Source organism: Misgurnus anguillicaudatus, chromosome 8, assembly GCF_027580225.2.
Source record: "Misgurnus anguillicaudatus chromosome 8, ASM2758022v2, whole genome shotgun sequence".
Classification (NCBI taxonomy): Eukaryota; Metazoa; Chordata; class Actinopteri; order Cypriniformes; family Cobitidae; genus Misgurnus; species Misgurnus anguillicaudatus.
This window is the reverse complement of record NC_073344.2, coordinates 8,790,204-8,808,466: the sequence shown is the minus strand read 5'-3', so window position 1 is coordinate 8,808,466 and position 18,263 is coordinate 8,790,204. Positions and strand designations below refer to the sequence as shown.

The window sequence follows — 18,263 nt, the reverse complement described above, 5'->3', positions numbered from 1 at the left end:
AGTAACAGTTGGGGTACATATTTTGACAACTTTTTTTGTATCATGTAGGACCGGGTGAAACTACATCTTTGTTGTTTGGCTTTGATTTTCAATGTTATAAAAATATTACAATAACAGTATATCATTTTGACTGTACAACCATTATAGCCAATTCGGTTCTAAATATTTAATGCAAGAAGTAAAAACAGTCAAGTCTGGTTAAAATAATTTTTTTCTCAAAATTTCAGCAAAACAAAACTGAGGAAAATGAATTTTAACTTTAATGAGTTTCAAAACTAAAAATGTATAAAAAAAAGTGCACTTAAGTGGTTGTTGTTTTTAATAAGCACACTGTCAAAAATAAAGGTACACTCTAAAAAAAAAAGGTTCTATATAGCACCAAAACTGTTGCTTTGGATCGTGGCGATGGAGGAACCATTTTTGGTGCCGTGTAGCACCGGTGAAGAGCCAGTGGAGCACCGGTGAAGCACCTGTGTAGAACCATGTAGTGCTATGTAGAACCATATGTGGTGCTATATGGCCCCTGTGTGGTTCTGCACTGGTGCTTCGCTGGTGCTTCGCTGGTTCTTCACTGGTGCTTCGCTGGTTCTTCACCGGTGCTATGTGGCACTAGGTGGTTCTTCTGTCGTTGCGATTGGGGGCAGCAGTTTTGGTGCTATATAGAACCGTTTGTTTTTTTAGAGTGTACGAAGCTGTCACTGGGGCAGTACCCTTTAAAAAACGTCCTAATATGTACCATTTAGGTACAAATATGTTCCTTTAAAAGGTACATTTTGGCAGTTCAAAGTACTAATAGGCACTCTTTGGGTACAAAGGTGTACCTTTTTGAAAGGGTACTGTCCCAGTGACAACTTTTGTACCTTTATTTCTGAGAGTGCACCCAAAGTATACACCCAATAGTCACACGCTCACACAATAAAATGTGCTTTAAAGGGGACATTCCATGAAAATCAGACTTTTTTCATGTTTAAGTGCTATAATCGGGTCCCCAGTGCTTCTACCAACCCAGAAAACATGAAAAATAGCAACCCTGTAACTTTGTTTTGGTAAGGCTCCCTCTGCAAGCATGTGAATAAATAGGTCATGCGGATTTCGCTCCCCCCATGACGTAGGTAAGGGCTCCTAATATAATGATACCGCCCCTTCAACTGCGCTATCCAACCATGAAGCTACCTCGAGTGAGAGTGACCGAGAGAAAGTATGACTGACAGCATGACGCGTTTGTATTCCCTCAAACACAAACAGGAGCCTACAATCTTATAACTTGTAGTTTTAATATTTCTAAAGATTGAATTAAAGTTCTAAAGGATTAACCTGCAAGAGAGAGAGCGAGTGAGTGAGAGAGAGCGAGTAAACGAACGAGAGAGAGAGAGAGAGAGAGAGCAACGCGACGGTTCGCTTTCAAGTAAGTTATGTTTAATGTGTTTCTCTGAAGTTTATATGAATGAACACGAGGATTAATGCACTGCACGAGACAGAGTGAGAGAACAACGCGTATTCACTATCATACACAATAAGTAAATATGTTGTTTAATGTTTCTCTGAAGTTTCAAATGAATACGAGGAGTAACAAGATAGATGAGAGACTGACAGAAACGCGAATGTGTTTAATCACAATAAACTGTGATCTGTTTCTCTAAAGTTTAAGCATTAAACGTGTTGTTTTATTACAAATCATTTAAATGTGCTCGTGTGGTTTGGTCAAAAAGTTTACTTCTGAGTGTTTGTGGAAGTGTAATTTATTGTAACATGCTGAAAATCATTGTGCCTGTTTAAAACACTGGCAGCATATGAGACCTAAAAGTCTTTATTTTTATTCCACAATGTTCCCCATCTGCTGATAAACATGTATTTAGTATGCATAAAACAGATGATTGACTTTTTAAACTTGTTCAAATATATAATGCTTAACATCGCTCACTAACTTCTTTCGTGAGAGAATCTTCCTCAAAGCTCTGTCATGTCTACAGCGTGAGCGCTTGAAACTCCGCCCACCTGAGCAGCTCGTTTGGATTTAAAGGGATACACACAAAAACGGTGCATTTCTGCTCAAACCCATAAAGTGCCTTTTTTAACATGCCACAATAAATTACCTATATGGTATTTTGAGCTAAAACTTCACATAATATACTCTGGGGACATCAAAGATTTATTTAATATCTTAAAAACGTCTTGTGGAATGTCCCCTTTAAAGGTTCTTCACAGTGATGCTATTCACCTTACTTTTGACGTAAATGTGGGCGCCGCCATCTTTGAGCTGCTTTGTGTAAGACTTCCGGTGTGTCACTACAGCTAATGGTAGTCTTATTGTGAGAAACACGAGTGTGGCGTTTTGACACGCTTTTTATTATGAAACCCAGGAAGACCGGCATAATTTGTGTAGTTAGGGGTTGCCATAATAGCTGGTAGAAACACAGTAAATCTCTACAAAACATTTTTTTAACCATAATACACGCACAAGAGCCGAATGTGTATGTGGCGGACGTGCACACATCTGTATCCACACTAGGGTTGTGCCGATAGACGATAGTATCGTGTATCGACGATCTTCAGACAGATTGCCAATGGCAGGCTTTCATGGCGATAGTCAAGACGATAGTTGGCGAATGGTTATTATTATTATTATTATTATTATCATCATAGTTTTATATTAACACCCACAATGCATGTTTTTCCTCACATGAGGGTTTGTGGGCTTCACTTTACGCGGAGAGCTTGTAAAGAGAGAATTCCTTCTTGCAGGTACCTGCACTTAATGCGCGCGTCTTGGTCTCCTTCTAAGTTACCACTAAATCCAGCGCGCCGCGTCATGAGCAGCTGCGCTTCTCTCTGTCTCACGTGCACGCGCTCTCGCGTCTGTCCGCAGTCTAAACATAAACTAAAGTAGTAATCCTTATTTGTTCAGTTTAATGCGTTTCATGCGAGCTGATGCAAACTTTACTTTTTGTTTAAAATATGACCCGCTGCATATTTGCGCCTCTCTCTCACTCTCACGTACGTGCAGAGAGCTGCGCTCTGTCCGAAGTCAGATCACTAGTTATTAATGATATAGTTTATGATATGCATTTAAATGAGTTGTAGCAACACGTCCCTCGTGTTTAATATATGATTGTGTTTAAAATATGATCGGGTTCCGCTGGACCGATGCGTTTAAAAAGGCACCTCATGAGAGCACAACTGCTTGACACGTGTAGTCTAAGTTCTGCAACAGCACTAAATAAATGCATTGAATAGTTTGTATGTGCGCGCACGTGTGTGTGCGTGTGCAGATGCATGTTTTTACAGTTATTAAGTAATCATGGTTGGGGTTTTAATGACGCGCTCGCTTTAATGGCATCAGTTTTAAGAAGGTTGCGGTCATGACGGTGTTACGGTCTTGTTTTTTTTGTCCACCCATCAAGTGACTTGTTATAATGAGTAAAAATTAACAAATAAAAAAATGAGTAAACTACTGCCCCGCCCCCCGATAATATCGTGTATCGCCGATCTCACAGGCTGACGATAGGACGATCTAAAAATAGGGCATATCGCCCAACACTAATCCACCCATCCAGTAAAACCTAACCTAACATAGAAACTGCCAGTGAACAATAAATTCAATAATTGTTCAAAAACAACGAATATTATGCTGATGAAAATATGCTGGTTTATTTATTCTGCTACTATATATTATTACAAAAATGTGATAACAGTACAGAATATATACGACATAAACTGCTTATGTTTATAATAGGGATGCTCCGATCGATCGGCCGATAACTGTACGTTCACACCGCCGCAGACTTGAGCTTCCAAAGTTACCGGAAGTCATTCATTTACAATGGAAGCTGGCTTCTCTCAGCTGCAGGGAGCATCAAATCCATCGGCGTCCTGTTTTGGGCGTCTTGAGTGACCTGAGCGTCATTCAGAAAGTTGAAAGAAGCTCAACTTTATGGTAATGAGCTATGACGCGGTTCAGCGGCAAGTAGCGTATTATTTATTTAATTATTTATTTTTACCATTAGTTATTTATTTTCGATTCTTAAATTCATTTTATTTATTTTCATTAATTATATTATTCAATTAATTTCTTTGTATTTTCGTATTTGAACTGTAAATGTTTATGGTGCAATGTGTCTGCCTTTGACAATTGTAGTTAATTTTTTTCTATTGCAGGCCTGTTTTGTATGTACATTTGAAATTCCAATAAAAAATAAAAAACGACAGCATCCAATCGGAATATAGCCGATAATTATAATAACGATTATAAAAATGTCATTATTTCCGTTACCATTCCATGGTGACACAGACTTCAGAGTGGCCAAAGCATCAAAAAGGCTTCCCCGTACTTTTTGACAAGCGTCCTTGACCGGGCGGCCTGAGCTTCTAGGAAGCTCAAGTCTGCGGCGGTGTGAGCATATGCTTCTCAATGAATTACGGCAAAATGCCGCTACATCCAAAAGCCAGGGGGCGCTCTCGTGCAGAAACTTAGAATGCGCTGTAGACGAAGAACAATACACATGCAGTTACGATGACACGCAGCTCCAGGAAATGTCTTAAGAATATATTTATATTGCTGTTCTTCAAACCTTTTCATGTATTTTCATGATAATAAAGAATATGTTCAATAATTATGTTTGACGAGTGTTGCTTTTTTAAATGCATGTTATAAACGACTCAAACAAATAGTGATTTTAGATCGATAAGGACTTACTGATCAAAAGCCGTAGTACATGAAATAGCTGTGAACAAGATCGGCTGTCTGATTCAGAATAGTGATCGGCCACGTATTTTTAGTGGAGATCGGGATTGATCGGAGCATCCCCACTTTATAGTCCGTAATGTGTTTGCGCGTACTTTTGCTATGTTTTAAATGAAAAAAATGTATATGCAAACAATTTCATAAGCTCATGTCTTATATAGTGCATAATAATATTTTCATAAAACGAAAACAATACTGAATACATGTAATAGTAGTTTAATATGTTTATTATGGTTTGTTCAAATAACTTACAATTTGTTGAATGAGAAAGATGCTGCTGGTTAAAAAAATGTTAAAAACACACATTCTTTGTATTTTCCAGGTACAAACACTCGACTGACTTTCTTATTGTAAAGATACTGGTATGTCTCTGTGCTTTTATATTTGCGCATTGAAGACCCGTCAACCCCGAGCAAAAAAACGAAATGATTGAATATATCTTTATATGATATATCAGGCCACTTCTTAATTTCATCCTCACACTGGTTCATACATGGCAGGTGTAGTAAATATTTACAATAACTGTTTTAATCATGATTTATGCATGCTCCATATGCTCCAACCACACACAAATCTATAGATAACAAATCGGTAATCAGTATCGGCTGCAAAAATTCTGATCGGAGCATCCCTAGCTGGGATCCATGTCACTGCCACATTCTGGTTGTATTCAGGTCCAAGTACTCACAAGGGACCCAAGTTTGAATGTAATCCATGGTCGTTTTGCGCACCGTCATTCATCTAATCCATCTTTCGTGCACTTCTAATTCCAATCCGTCATTCTTCTAGTCTCATTTTTGGCGGTGACGGCATTTTCACAGCTGGAATTGTAAAGCACCATTATTTTGCAATATGCATATATATTTTAAATACCACCCAGTTTAGTTTCCATATTGTGTTTTAGAATGTGGATCGCATTGTTCATTTTATATGAAGCACAGTCTGATAGATTTACAGCCCTTATACAAAATGCGTCAAAGCGGAGGTTGTTTTAATATAATAACGGTGCATGCATTTCTTGGTACAAGATGTTCTCAGTATAATCTACGAGGGATCGCACTGTTCCTCATTAAGTCCAGCCACAAATATGGCCATTATGCTTAACCTGCACGTCTGACTGCCACTGAAAAATTGATCCCAACGTGAGCCGCTCATGTCTCAAATAGCAAAAGAAAAAACAATTGCGAACCCCATCGTCCCACTTGGCTGCTCTCCGACTCATCTATTAGCACATAACTGTGTGCTTAATCAGAGCACGGTAAGATTAGTGGCTGTCCCTCATCAACCATACGACTGCACAGGGTCTTTGAGAAACGAGAGTCATCACTCATCAAAGGAGTAAGAACCACAGTCAATAAAAAAGATAATGGCGAACGTGAAGACTGCTAGATTTGACAGATACTTTCACAAGCAGGAGAGGAGCTAATAAGTGGAACTTTGCCTCGATGTTTCCTTTGAACATGTCAGGTTATTAACTGCTCACAGTGACAGAGAAGAGAAAAAGACAAAGAGAGAAACCAGCTACGCAACGTGGCATCTCTGAGAAAGGATTCGCCCGCCAAACGCTTGACAGCCAATTGTGAATGAGATAGGAATGATATACGGCCGTTAGTACATTAAAGGAACACGGTAGACTGCTTTCTGAGATGGTACAGAACATTTGTTCAAAAACAAAATGTTAGTGATGGCTCTGCCAAGGTTAAAAAGAGAGCGAAAGTAAGTAGCAGGATGAAAATGAAAGAGTTGGTTCCTGACCTTATAAAACTAGTGCACAAAGCAGTTGCTTGTCCTGTCCTATGCAGAAACTTGGACCTGCTTATTTTCCAGTTATCTGAAGTCAGTACAAGGTCAAAACTGCATGTTGCAGGTTAAAAGCATCCGTGCATAGGTGATTTGTTCTTATACCCTAAAATCAGTCAATTTGTATAATTTTTAAGGGCATTTGTCTACTTTCAATTATTTTTAGGGTTCAGTGCCTAATTTCGGTAACTGGCTGAGGCGAGACGGTAGAGAGAGCGAGAGCAAGAGAGACCCTGTGACATGACGTCAACCTTGCAACTTGCTCAAACACAACAGACAGCGCAGTGATGCATCGTTACCAACGTTTATCATTTTCACATGCTTTTAGACCTTGGCAAAGTAAATATTTGAGCACAAAGAAGACGCATAACAGATCTCAATGAGCTACTCACTGTTTGAGGAGTTTTGTGTGTGTGTATATTAGCGTCCTTACATAGCTACATATGAGAGTGAAGGTTTTCTTGCACTGGAATGGACATATTTATACAAAATTTCTAACAATTATATGATTACCATGGTAAACACAGTCTTTCACGCTACCCCCTAATTGGTTGTAGGATTTGGGCCAATGACGTGATGTTAATTATTTTGTGTCCATATGGTTCAATTAAATCTAAAAGGGTTAAATTTTCAAAATAAATTTGCATATTACTTGGATACATTCTCTTTTTTGAAGACCAAGTCTAAAATTTCTGGTATAATTTAATTTCGAAAGAATATTTGGAGGATAATTGCAAAAATGTCAATGGGATGTAACCAGTCTGTGTCAATTGTTGTATATATTCATTAAAAACTGTGGAATAAAATATAATCATCTAGTTTAGTGTAATATGATTTTTTTTTTACATATATTTTTACATAATTTGTCAAAGATTATTTAAAAAACAGCACATGTCAGGACAAATACATAAGCGCATTTAAATTTACATTTAGAAATAACTAATAAAATTTTAGTTTTTTATGATTACGCTTACATGCCATCAAGGTGGATAAAATATTTAATATTTCTCATTCTTGGCACAATTGGCGGTTACAACATTTGACATTTTTAGGTCAATTCAGTCTTAACTTTCATAAAAATGGTGCAAATATAATTTTTTATTGCATAAAATTAACATAAATACACTATGTGCATTGAAATAAACGTGATGCATGCTTTTAAAACAAGTTTATTTTTAAGATTTTGAATTTCTCATCTTGCCATCTTCTCATTTTTTTGTCACTGACCCATTTCAGAAATAAAATTCGGGTGTAAGTGTAACTGTATTTTGGATTTGTGCACTCTTAAAGGGGCAGTATACATGATGTTTTCTGTTTCTAATGTTATTCAATAAATGGATTAAAAATCATTAACTTGTCATGACTGATTAACTTTTGTAACTTTAATAAGGGTTAATATATATTTGTATTATAGAGTAAAGACTATGAAGTATTATTTTAAATGTGATTATTTTATTTAGCTCTGTGTCTGAAAATTATGGAAAACGGCCAACCAACCTGAAAAACATTGCTAAATAAACAACAAAATGTTAAAAGTAAGATGTTTCAACTTTTCTTCTGAACTAAATGTTTTTGATAGTACACAGAGAGTAAAGTACCAGATTAAGGTGGAATTGGGTATCGGTACAGAATTTCATGTACCGAAACTGGTACTGCACCTGTTAAAATGTGAATGATACTCAACCCTAATGATGTTAAGGCTTTGGTAACAAATCTTTTTTTTGTAAATCCAAGTAAAATTAATGCAGATCTATTATTAATTAATAATAAAAGACAAACTGTCTAAATTTAGTTTGTTCAATTAGTTTATGGAAGCAACACATACTGTAAAGTATATGTTCAATATTGTCTGAAGATGTCAAAAAAATACATTCATTCCTCATATGGAAAATATGTGACATTTGCACAAGTCAGAGGTTTTGGACATGTATACTTTATGTGTGAATCTGTCTCTTACGTTCTCTCATGCGCCCTTGTGAGTTCAGCAATGCGATGAGATGTCACAACAGACAAAGAGGTAAAAATTGATGGTTTTGCATCCTAAGCATCATGCGATGCAATTTGCCGATACATAACTTTTCTTCAATGCAATTGGGTGATTCTCACGAAATCCAGATTTAGAAGGTGTCCAGCATCAGAATTTTTAAAAAGCCAATATTTTTTTATTTTTTGCACATACATGTATAAGATTAAAGTCTGAACTTACTAATAACCATAATTTTTGGGGGGTTTTAAAAAATATTTCCTATAGAATTATTTACATTTTTTATATTATCAAAAATTATCATTACCGCAACATGATATTACATTCAATATATGCATTTAAACTCATGTTTCGGTAATGAGAACAAAAAAGTTGTCTAGGTACTATGATAAACAAACTTTTAACTTTTATTTGGAGAGAAAAAATAAGAACTGCTTACCTGCTAGCCATCTTGAATCAGTCAATTATGTCCCTTCCAACTATTTTTTTTGAAAATGTTAGTTCCTTGAGGGCTTAAACAATGATTGAAAATTGTTGCGGAGGATGAGAAAATTGGTCTTGGACACATTTATATTCCTTATAATTGTCTCTTTACCAATGATCACCAAATACCACATGTTCCTTTACTGTAAATGTTTATAATATAACATGCACTGAAGCTTTTTATTTTTTAGATTTTTTATTATAAATATTTCCATGTCAAAGAACCCAAATCCAGTCATGGACACGTTGCGGTAATGAAAATGTTCCCCTTAAATGTGGAAAAAAACAACAACATTTGTTTGTATGATGTCATTTGAAATCATGTGCAAAATAGTACATGAAGAGATGTTTGTAACTGTATGCTTCTTATTTTGATACTCTTACTTTGCATTTACTTTTTTTATCAAAACGTTTTATGTCACCTCATTTCGCGAGAATCACCCAATTACGATTCGATTTGATTACTATTTTGATACTTTAATATTACGTGCCTAGTTAAGCAGTTACATTTTTAATAACTCACAAATGCAACCAAAATATATAACATGAACGTTTAATTAAACTCTTAAAAATAGCACAGTCCCAATTAGGACATTTACAACAACAAACTAGGAAAAAATACACTTTTTTAAAATAAAGAAAAATAAATAATGAGGAAAAAATAACATTAAAATCAAGCTTATGATGGCAAACGTCAAAGTCTTTAGTGTTTTAGCTGGTGCTGGCAAGGGTTTCTGCCAGTCCAATCCATTTTTAAATACAAAATATTTACAAACCAACAACGTCTTCTGCTTCTTTTGCTGTATTTTTTGTTGCTACAACCCCTTTGTTGCTGAATTGCTTTCACTTGCTGACACTAGCAGAATAAACGAAAATGCGCGCTTTGGCAGAAATGTGTAGATGGACGTTACGCCAAGGAATTAGGACAGAATGTCAAAATAAAGGTACCTCTTATTGATATTTTATCTGTGGTATCGATGCATAGTATCGTTAGAATTGAATCGATGCTTCGATAGATATCGATGTATTTTTACACCCCTATGGTTCGCCACATGTGTCAAAGGCATATCTGACTAGCACAATGGCAGCCCAAGGACAACTCAGTCAGATGAGGTCAAGCACTATGTACTAATAAAGATGTGGTTAAAATTCGGTATCCATGGACTTTCATGCATACACACATGGACATGTGAACAAGTACACAGCATATGCAATACAGTATCTAAATTTAATTTTTATTTCTCAACACAAAGGCTCAAGTTCTGATGAACTCTGACCTGTGAATTTGCATTGAACAAGATCAACACAAGATCATCCTGACCTGGGAGTCAAATGTAAAATAATTGAAACTTAAATGAAAAGTAAAGTTGTGTGTGTTGAGCAGATGGTATATTTTTCTTATTTTCAGTTTTGATTTAAATTAGAAGCCACTGATTGAGCATCATATCCACATAAACACATTTAATACGGTCTGGGACATAAATAATAAAAACTAAATCTACAGTAGGCCAACCAAACTATAATTACATAAAAACTGGTCTTTCTTTATATAGCATATTACAAAGAGTTGGTTCCTGTTATCGATCCCACTGGATGTACTGCTAGAGCTGCAACAGTTCCCTATTAAATACTATAATAATAACTAACGCATTCCCTCTGCAATTACTTATCCTGACAATGACCCACCTTACCCGTAACGAATTTGCAAGGCTCATAAATTTGCTTAAAAAGTGTTGTGTCTGTGTTCCATAAAGATCCCTTGGCACAGGGCGAGTCAGTGATTGGCCGACCGTCAGCCATCCAAATGATCAATTATTCAAAAGAACTGCATGTTTTTGCCTCTCCCAGCGCTTTAAATGGCTTTCTATGCTGTTTATCACTATCTCTGCACCTTGTCTGAATCAAAATGGACTCAGCAAGGCACTAAAAGAGGATCTACAGTGAATAAAACACATAAATACCACAAAGGCGACCTAAACCTCCCCCATAAAACAGACAAGCACCCTAGACTATATAAGAGAAGCAGTGCTGGAACAACCAGAGTTGCTGTCTGACCTAGTTAGCATACGAACACCCCACCAAGAAGACTGCACCATGATCAGACACACAGGGGCAATGAAAAACATTTTAAATACAGTGGCGTCTTTGATGCTGAATGTATGAAAGTACTGATTTCTTATCACTTAAAGACTCCATAATAAACCCCTAAATTCAGCAAAAAAGTAAAGTTCCTAGTGGGAGTGCAACTCTACAATGTGCACACAATGTTTTTAAAATTTAAGTGAGGCGTTTTATTATAGGGTTGTGGTGCCTGAACCGAAAGCAGGGAGAGGATAATTAACCATCTTGCTTTTTAAGATTGAGGGTATAACATTACAGATGCCAGAGAGATGTGGTAATGTTTAATTCCATAAAGGATGTCAGTATACTCTGCATATAAATATATATATATATATATATATATATATATATATATATATATATATATATATATATATATATATATATATATATATATATATATATATGCTATTTACACAGATTTTTTATTACATGTACATGAGATTTTCTGTTGGATTACATGTTAGACAAAACAGACTTACCTTCTGAAGCAGGGGTGCCTGGGATCTGAGGCCCTACAGGTGTTGGGGGTACAGGTCTTGGCCAAGGTTTCCCTGAAGGGAGGGCCGCCCTTATGACCCCAACATACTCCACGAAGGTGCCAGGAAAGTTGCCCTTCTCTTTAGTCCGTTCATTGGTGCCATGAAGCCAGCCCTTTGGACACTTTTCGTCACCCTCCTGGTATTCAGGTGTGAGCAGAGCCATTTTGGAGACTGTGATAAGATCTCCAGGTTGAAGGGAGATATCGTCACCCCGCTCCTGATTGTACTCGAACAGTGCACGGTACTGGAAACTGTCAGAGCTCATAATTTATTATTCGCATGAGCTTCAAATGTTTTATCTGTATTTTGATGTTAATGTTTAACCTGGATTGAAGTCCTTGGATTAAATCCTGAGTGCTAACTCAGTTGGAAAGTCCTTGAGTTAAATCCTGAGAGCTCATTGACATTCACTTGAGTTTCTTGAAAGGGTTAAAACTTCACCACTACCGTATGTTGTTATTGCGCAGTTCTAGATTCGGTTCACAAATAAAAGTTCAATTCCAACTAATCAGACCATGGAAGTGATAATGATCCTAACAGTCTGTGGCAGGGATCAGAAACACACATAAAGTCCCACAAAGCCAGGGATGAATACAGTACAGGGGCGAGGGTGCATGACAGTCGTAGCACAAATTTGGGGACACGGAGACCTGGAATCAGGACGTTGGGAAGTTCTGCAGCTTTGGCACTAGTCCAGTGATAAAAAGCAAACATTTATTGCCCTTTTAGTCCATTTGCAGGTGTGGTTGAAAAGACATTAACATGGGCAATGCCAGTTTCTGTAGTCTTTTCTTCGTCTTGGTCTTCTTCTTAAAAGATCTAAAACCTGAAAGCATTCATTTTATAATTAATTTAATAAATTACCCTTTGATTCAAGTTTAAAATACAAACATTGCATTATAAGAGCAACTTTTGCATTGCAATAAAAACCCCTGCATTATATGATTACAGATATGTGCAAGATCTATATCTTACTGCATGGCATCACAAGCACTGTCATTCCATCAAACGCAGACAAATACAACATGTCTCGCTCACAGCGCGTGACTGGGACAGTGCCAAGTTGAGTACAGCGTGCACAAACTCGCGTGATATTGCTACTACGTATAACTTACCTCGTGTCGCACCGAGCAAAAGCGTCCATAATACAAAATGCACGTAGTCCAGAATGTGAAGAATGAATAAGCATTTTATAGTCGGATTAGATGCAATACGCGATCTAAATGTATCCCCAAATAACCTGCGTGGCTGAGTCAGACATCCAGCCAGACTATGCTGTGGTACGACTCTGCCCGGCTGACGTCACAGACCACGCCCCCTCTGTCTGATTTTGACAACACTGTGGGATAAAGTTGGGAACTTGCCTGTCATGAGGTTGCGTGAAAATATTGCGTCGTACTTTCTTTATGCGTAAACACGAAAATTCGAGTTATAATACACATTTTGGCGTGAGACACAAACATTAAACATATTTTTTTTAAATAATAAAAATATAAATAAAGGAATTACTTTATTTTATTGCTTGTCAAAATAACATCAAAATAATAAAAACATGTTAATAATAATTATTATTACTGTTGTCTTGTATGTTTTATATAAGAAATAAATACTGATACATTCAAAATAATATTAGTAATAATACTTCATAGATAAAATAAAATATAATGTTATTACTAAGCTAACATGAACTAACAATAAACAATAATTCAACAGCATTTATTCATCATAGTTCATGTCAATTTTATCATTTTTAAATCATTTAAAAAATGTTAACATAAGTTAATGAATTAATTGTACTTACATAAAAAATATATTGCTTATTGTTAGTTAATGTTAGCTAATGCATTTACTAATGTTAAAGGGGACATTTCACAAGACATTTGTCAAAGATGTAAAATAAATCTTTGGTGTCCCCAGAGTACATATGAGAAGTTCTAGCTCAAAATACCATATAGATAATTTATTGTAACAAGTTAAAATTGCCACTTGTAAGTGTGAGCAAATATTTGCCGTTTTTTTTTTTTTGGTGTGTCCTTTTAAATGCGAATGAGTTGATCTCTGCATTAAATGGCAGTGCCGTGGTTGGATAGTGCAGAATAAGGGGTGGTATTATCCCCTTCTGACATCACAAGGGGAGCCAAATTTCAATTACCGATTTTTCACATGCTTGCAGATAATGGTTTACCAAAACTAAGTTACTGGGTTGTTCTTTTTCACATTTTCTAGGTTGATAGATAGCACTTAAACATGGAAAAGTCAGATTTTCATGATATGTTCCCTTTAACAAATACAACCTTATTGTAAAGTGTTACCCAGACACTGATATTATGTATTGTACAGTACATTTAAAAGCCTAAATAGCAGACGCTTCCTCTACAGCAGCATACAATGTTAAGATTTCTCTTCTATAGCAGTGATAAAGAATGGGATTTGATTTTTATGCAAAACTTAGTGCAAAATGATTCAAGACATTTATGATTAGCTTAATCATGAATTGTTATGGATTGTATACTTATTTTACTTCGAGTCTTGATTTATACTCTACAAGGCTAAAGCCCTGATGGTTATCCATCAAAACAGCACATAACTTCCTATCTCTGGTTTGCACAGTATCTTCTCTTGCAGTAAAATACCTAATCATTCATCCTCCTCTGATTGCAGAATCACTGCAATAACCTGGATTCACTTGTCATTGCTTACCCTTGGTGCTTATTACAATATTTTGCAATTCTGTGCCTCTGAATAATGCAAGCAATTGTATAGGCCATAAGGTTGAAAGTGCAGTTCTGATACAAAAGCCACCAAAGCCCAATGCATGAAAATACAATAGTAAACATCAAGACCTTATGCAAATGCAAAGTGACGGAAATCAATTTGTGGTGTAGAAAGGTAGATAAGATGTAATCAAGATAAAGCAGCCACCCGGGCCTAGGCGTATACATGCAATCTTTACACATGAGATAGATTCCATACATCAACGACAAATCAGTTAAGAAAATAAGGATGAAAAACAGCAGCTCAGGTAAAAAGGCACTGACCACCTCTCCAGTCGTCTCTACAGTAAACTTGAAAGTCACGCAGCTGGACTCTCTTCCATAGCGTAATGACATACAGTAGTATGCATAAGGACAGAAACAAATTGTATAGTTCTGCCGTTAGCGTTTTTATATAAACCATCACAGCATTCACACAGTCTGAGATGCCCTCTTCAACAACCCTCAACACTCAAGTGACATGAAACTCCATTTATTTTTCAATCAGTGACAGCCAAGCTGGAACAACAATAGATGTGTTTCTCACTGGTTGCATGGCACCATAAGAAAGCCAAAACCTAAAAAGGAGAAGAAAGTGATGGAACCAGAATTTAGTTATGCATTGATGGACGCATGCACGTTGTCACAGTTACGCGCCTGAACTTCCGATATGTGTTTGTTTCAACATGATCTCAAGGAAAGTCGTGTTAAAGTCACTGAAAATTTGATTAATTTATTAGTGTCCATGGCACGAAATTTAGATTTTTATAGGGATTACCGGTTTCACGGTTAACCACAATAAAATGTCCTGACTGTTAATATTATCAGGGTTTTTTTTGTTACAACCGTGTTTGATTATCGTGATTTTGAAAACTTGAGGTAAATCCTGTCCAGCCAGAATCAGTTTGACGCAGGCGTGCACATGCAACAGTTTTTTGCACAAGAAGGCATTTAAGGGATAATGTATTGTATTCATTCACGGTAAACTTATTAGACAGATTTGTTAATTTTTTACCACAGAAATAATTTCAGGAACATGAAATATTTAATTGTGATTTAAAAAAAAAAAATGTGTTCAAATGTTTTCAGTTTGTGTATCAGTCCCTGATAGCACACAAACATCTTGAAGACGTCTATTTGATGTCTGCGTTTACATCTGCAAGACGTATTATTTAGATTGTTTGCTCATCTGCAATACGTCTCTGAGACGTTTCCTAAAAGATGTCATATAGACATATTGAAGACATCTGCAAGACGTTTTTGATTTAGAATGTATGTAAAGCAGCTCTCTCTAAGACCTTTATAAGACGTTTTTACACACCAGATGTATTCCAGATCTCCAGATCTTTACCAGACATCTTGCAGACGTACATGTGCTATCTGGGGTTATTTTTCCATCTCATTGTAACAAAACCATGATAATATTGATAACCGTGAAAACTTTGATCACTATAATCATGATATTTTCATACCGTCCCATCCTTAAGCACGAATATCTTTTTCATGTCACTCAGCACAAATTTCTATTAATAGTTTTTCGTGTCCGTGGCACGACTTTCTTTATCGTGTCATTTTATGTATTGTTTTCTCATTTTTTCCTATTTTTAAATCATTGTCGCTTGGGGTTGGGGTAAGATTTGGGTTAGAATGTACTTTTATGTATTGGTTTCTACATGTTTTTCTTCCGCTTTTAAAACTATTCTCGCCTGGAGTGTAATAGAAAGTGATTCTAACCCAAACCCCAAGTGACAATGGTAAGAAAATAAGAAAAAACAATGAGAAAGCTATACATAAAATGCCACAAAAAAAAGAAAGTCGTGCCACAGACACGAAAAACTATTTATAGACATTTGCGCTCAAGGCATGAAAAAAGCTGAATTTCATGCCATGGACACGAATAGATTAATTACATTTTTCATGACTATAACACAACTTTCCGTGAGATCAGTCTGGTTTGTTTATCGGTCTGGCTAGTGGTTAAATGACCTCTGGAACAAATACCTTGTCGAAAATAAAATGTTTTGATTTAATGACGAGGGGAGACAGTGAGCATGAATCTCTGCTGTGTGAAGAGAGGTTTGGCAGCCAGGTAAGAGTTCAAGGATCTGTAGCTATTGTATACATACCTTTTACCCAGTAACGTTAGCTCAGTGTAGTACAGTAGTTGATACGGTTTAACTATAATTTGAACTAAGGTAATTTACTTGTTATTTATTTAGCTAGTTATCAGAAATCAGAGTTACCCTGTTGTCATTGATTGTTTGCAGAAGTCTACCGGAAATTACATTTTGGCCACAAAAGCAGTTTGTTAAACTTATTACTGAATTAAATTATGTAAACTCTCAATTGGAAAATTCTGTAAACTCTCAATCGGAAAATTCTTTCCTTAACACACACACACACAAAAAATATTTTAAAGAGTTTTTGTGGATGGCTTTGGATTTAGTGATGACAGAACAATGCCGAAGTTCAACACCTTCCTTAAAGTTTATTGGTTCAGGCCCATTCTATGCTACTCCAGTTAAAAGCTTCAGGCTTCCCACACTAACCAAAGCAAAGGACTAATCCACACAATACCAGATGTTTTGTAAGAAGCACATCTGGTTTCATTTCTCTGCAGACCCACCAACATTGAACCTTGTCCTTCAGCTGCATTTAAGAGGCCGAACACTGATAAAACTACATGGAAAGCTTGCATTGAACTGTTAAACTGCAATAATAAAAACCACTGGTTTCTTCAGGGCCTGAAGATGTGGTCTATGTATTGATGTTGTATGTGTAATTTTCGCTTACACTTTTTATGTGTATACTGTTAATATACCACCATGGCTTATGCAGTTAAAATGCTGGATCTCATAGTCTAAATGACAACCTCTGCCTGTCCTGAAGCCCTGAGGGTGGATGTTTGCCTGCTGCATGATCTCATTTACTATCCTCTTCCAGTAAACATCTGGAAAATGCATACTGTATTGGTGACCCATGGTCCGGACATGGCAACTGTAGATAGACAGATCCAGTCGAATGGCTAGCAAAGCAGACCTTAATACAGATATGTTGGGAATGTAATTTTGTTGATATTACTGTTGGGAATGTTTGTTGTGCTTATCACATAAAAACACGTGTCTTAAAACGTAGGTGTGTGGGGGGGGACTAGCTGCTGAAGTGTGTAATAAAAGCACAGGCAGATTTTGGATATCATTTGCAGGTGTCAATCTAGCAAAGAGGCTTAAGTTGTGTTTCGTATCTATAGAAGATCAGGTAGGAGCAGGCTATAGGCAGTGATTGACATTTCTAAGAAAGAGTGAGCGCATTTAAAGTGTTAAATTACTAAACCTTTAGTTAAATAAAAATGTTGGGATTTAAGGGAAGATTTCCAGACAAAAATCTAAATGCCTGATAGTATTTTGTGCTTACTGTATAGTAGACTACTGTTATAGATTACTATCTGTGAGGACATTATAAATAAAACTGCCATGCATGCTTTTTCATAATGTTGATACTCATAAAAAATGTCAAAATACCTGTCCGAGGGGCGCAAATTCAAAATATGTGTTAGTTGCGTCACGTGAACCATGTGCATCACGTGTTTTGTCAAAATAAGTGCATGTTGCACACGCATCAAAACCATTTATGATAAAAGAGACGCTCACGTTCAAAAAATACATGCAAGACATACCCTAAACAGTAAACTCTGATTACGTATGAGATTATCCGAGTATCTGGCAAACGCGAGCGTCTCTTTAATCATAAACACTTTTTGACACGACATGTGATGAACATAGGTTCACTCGATGCACAGAACACATATTTTTTAATTACGAACCACACACATGACGGAC

The 18,263-nt window shown here is 36.4% G+C and overlaps 1 protein-coding gene across 1 annotated transcript in view; it reads right to left on the bottom strand.

Moving 5' to 3' along the window:
• pik3r3b (phosphoinositide-3-kinase, regulatory subunit 3b (gamma)) overlaps nt 1-12,960 on the bottom strand; it is a 239,206-nt gene extending 226,246 nt beyond the window's left edge. The window contains exons 1-2 of the mRNA XM_055214111.2: nt 12,787-12,960; nt 11,612-12,497 (exon numbers count right to left, since the gene is read on the bottom strand). Coding sequence (XP_055070086.2) covers nt 11,612-11,936 — 325 coding nt within the window. The 5' untranslated portion in view covers nt 11,937-12,497; nt 12,787-12,960. The remainder of the gene's footprint in view (nt 1-11,611; nt 12,498-12,786) is intronic.
• Nucleotides 12,961-18,263: the final 5,303 nt, after the last annotated feature.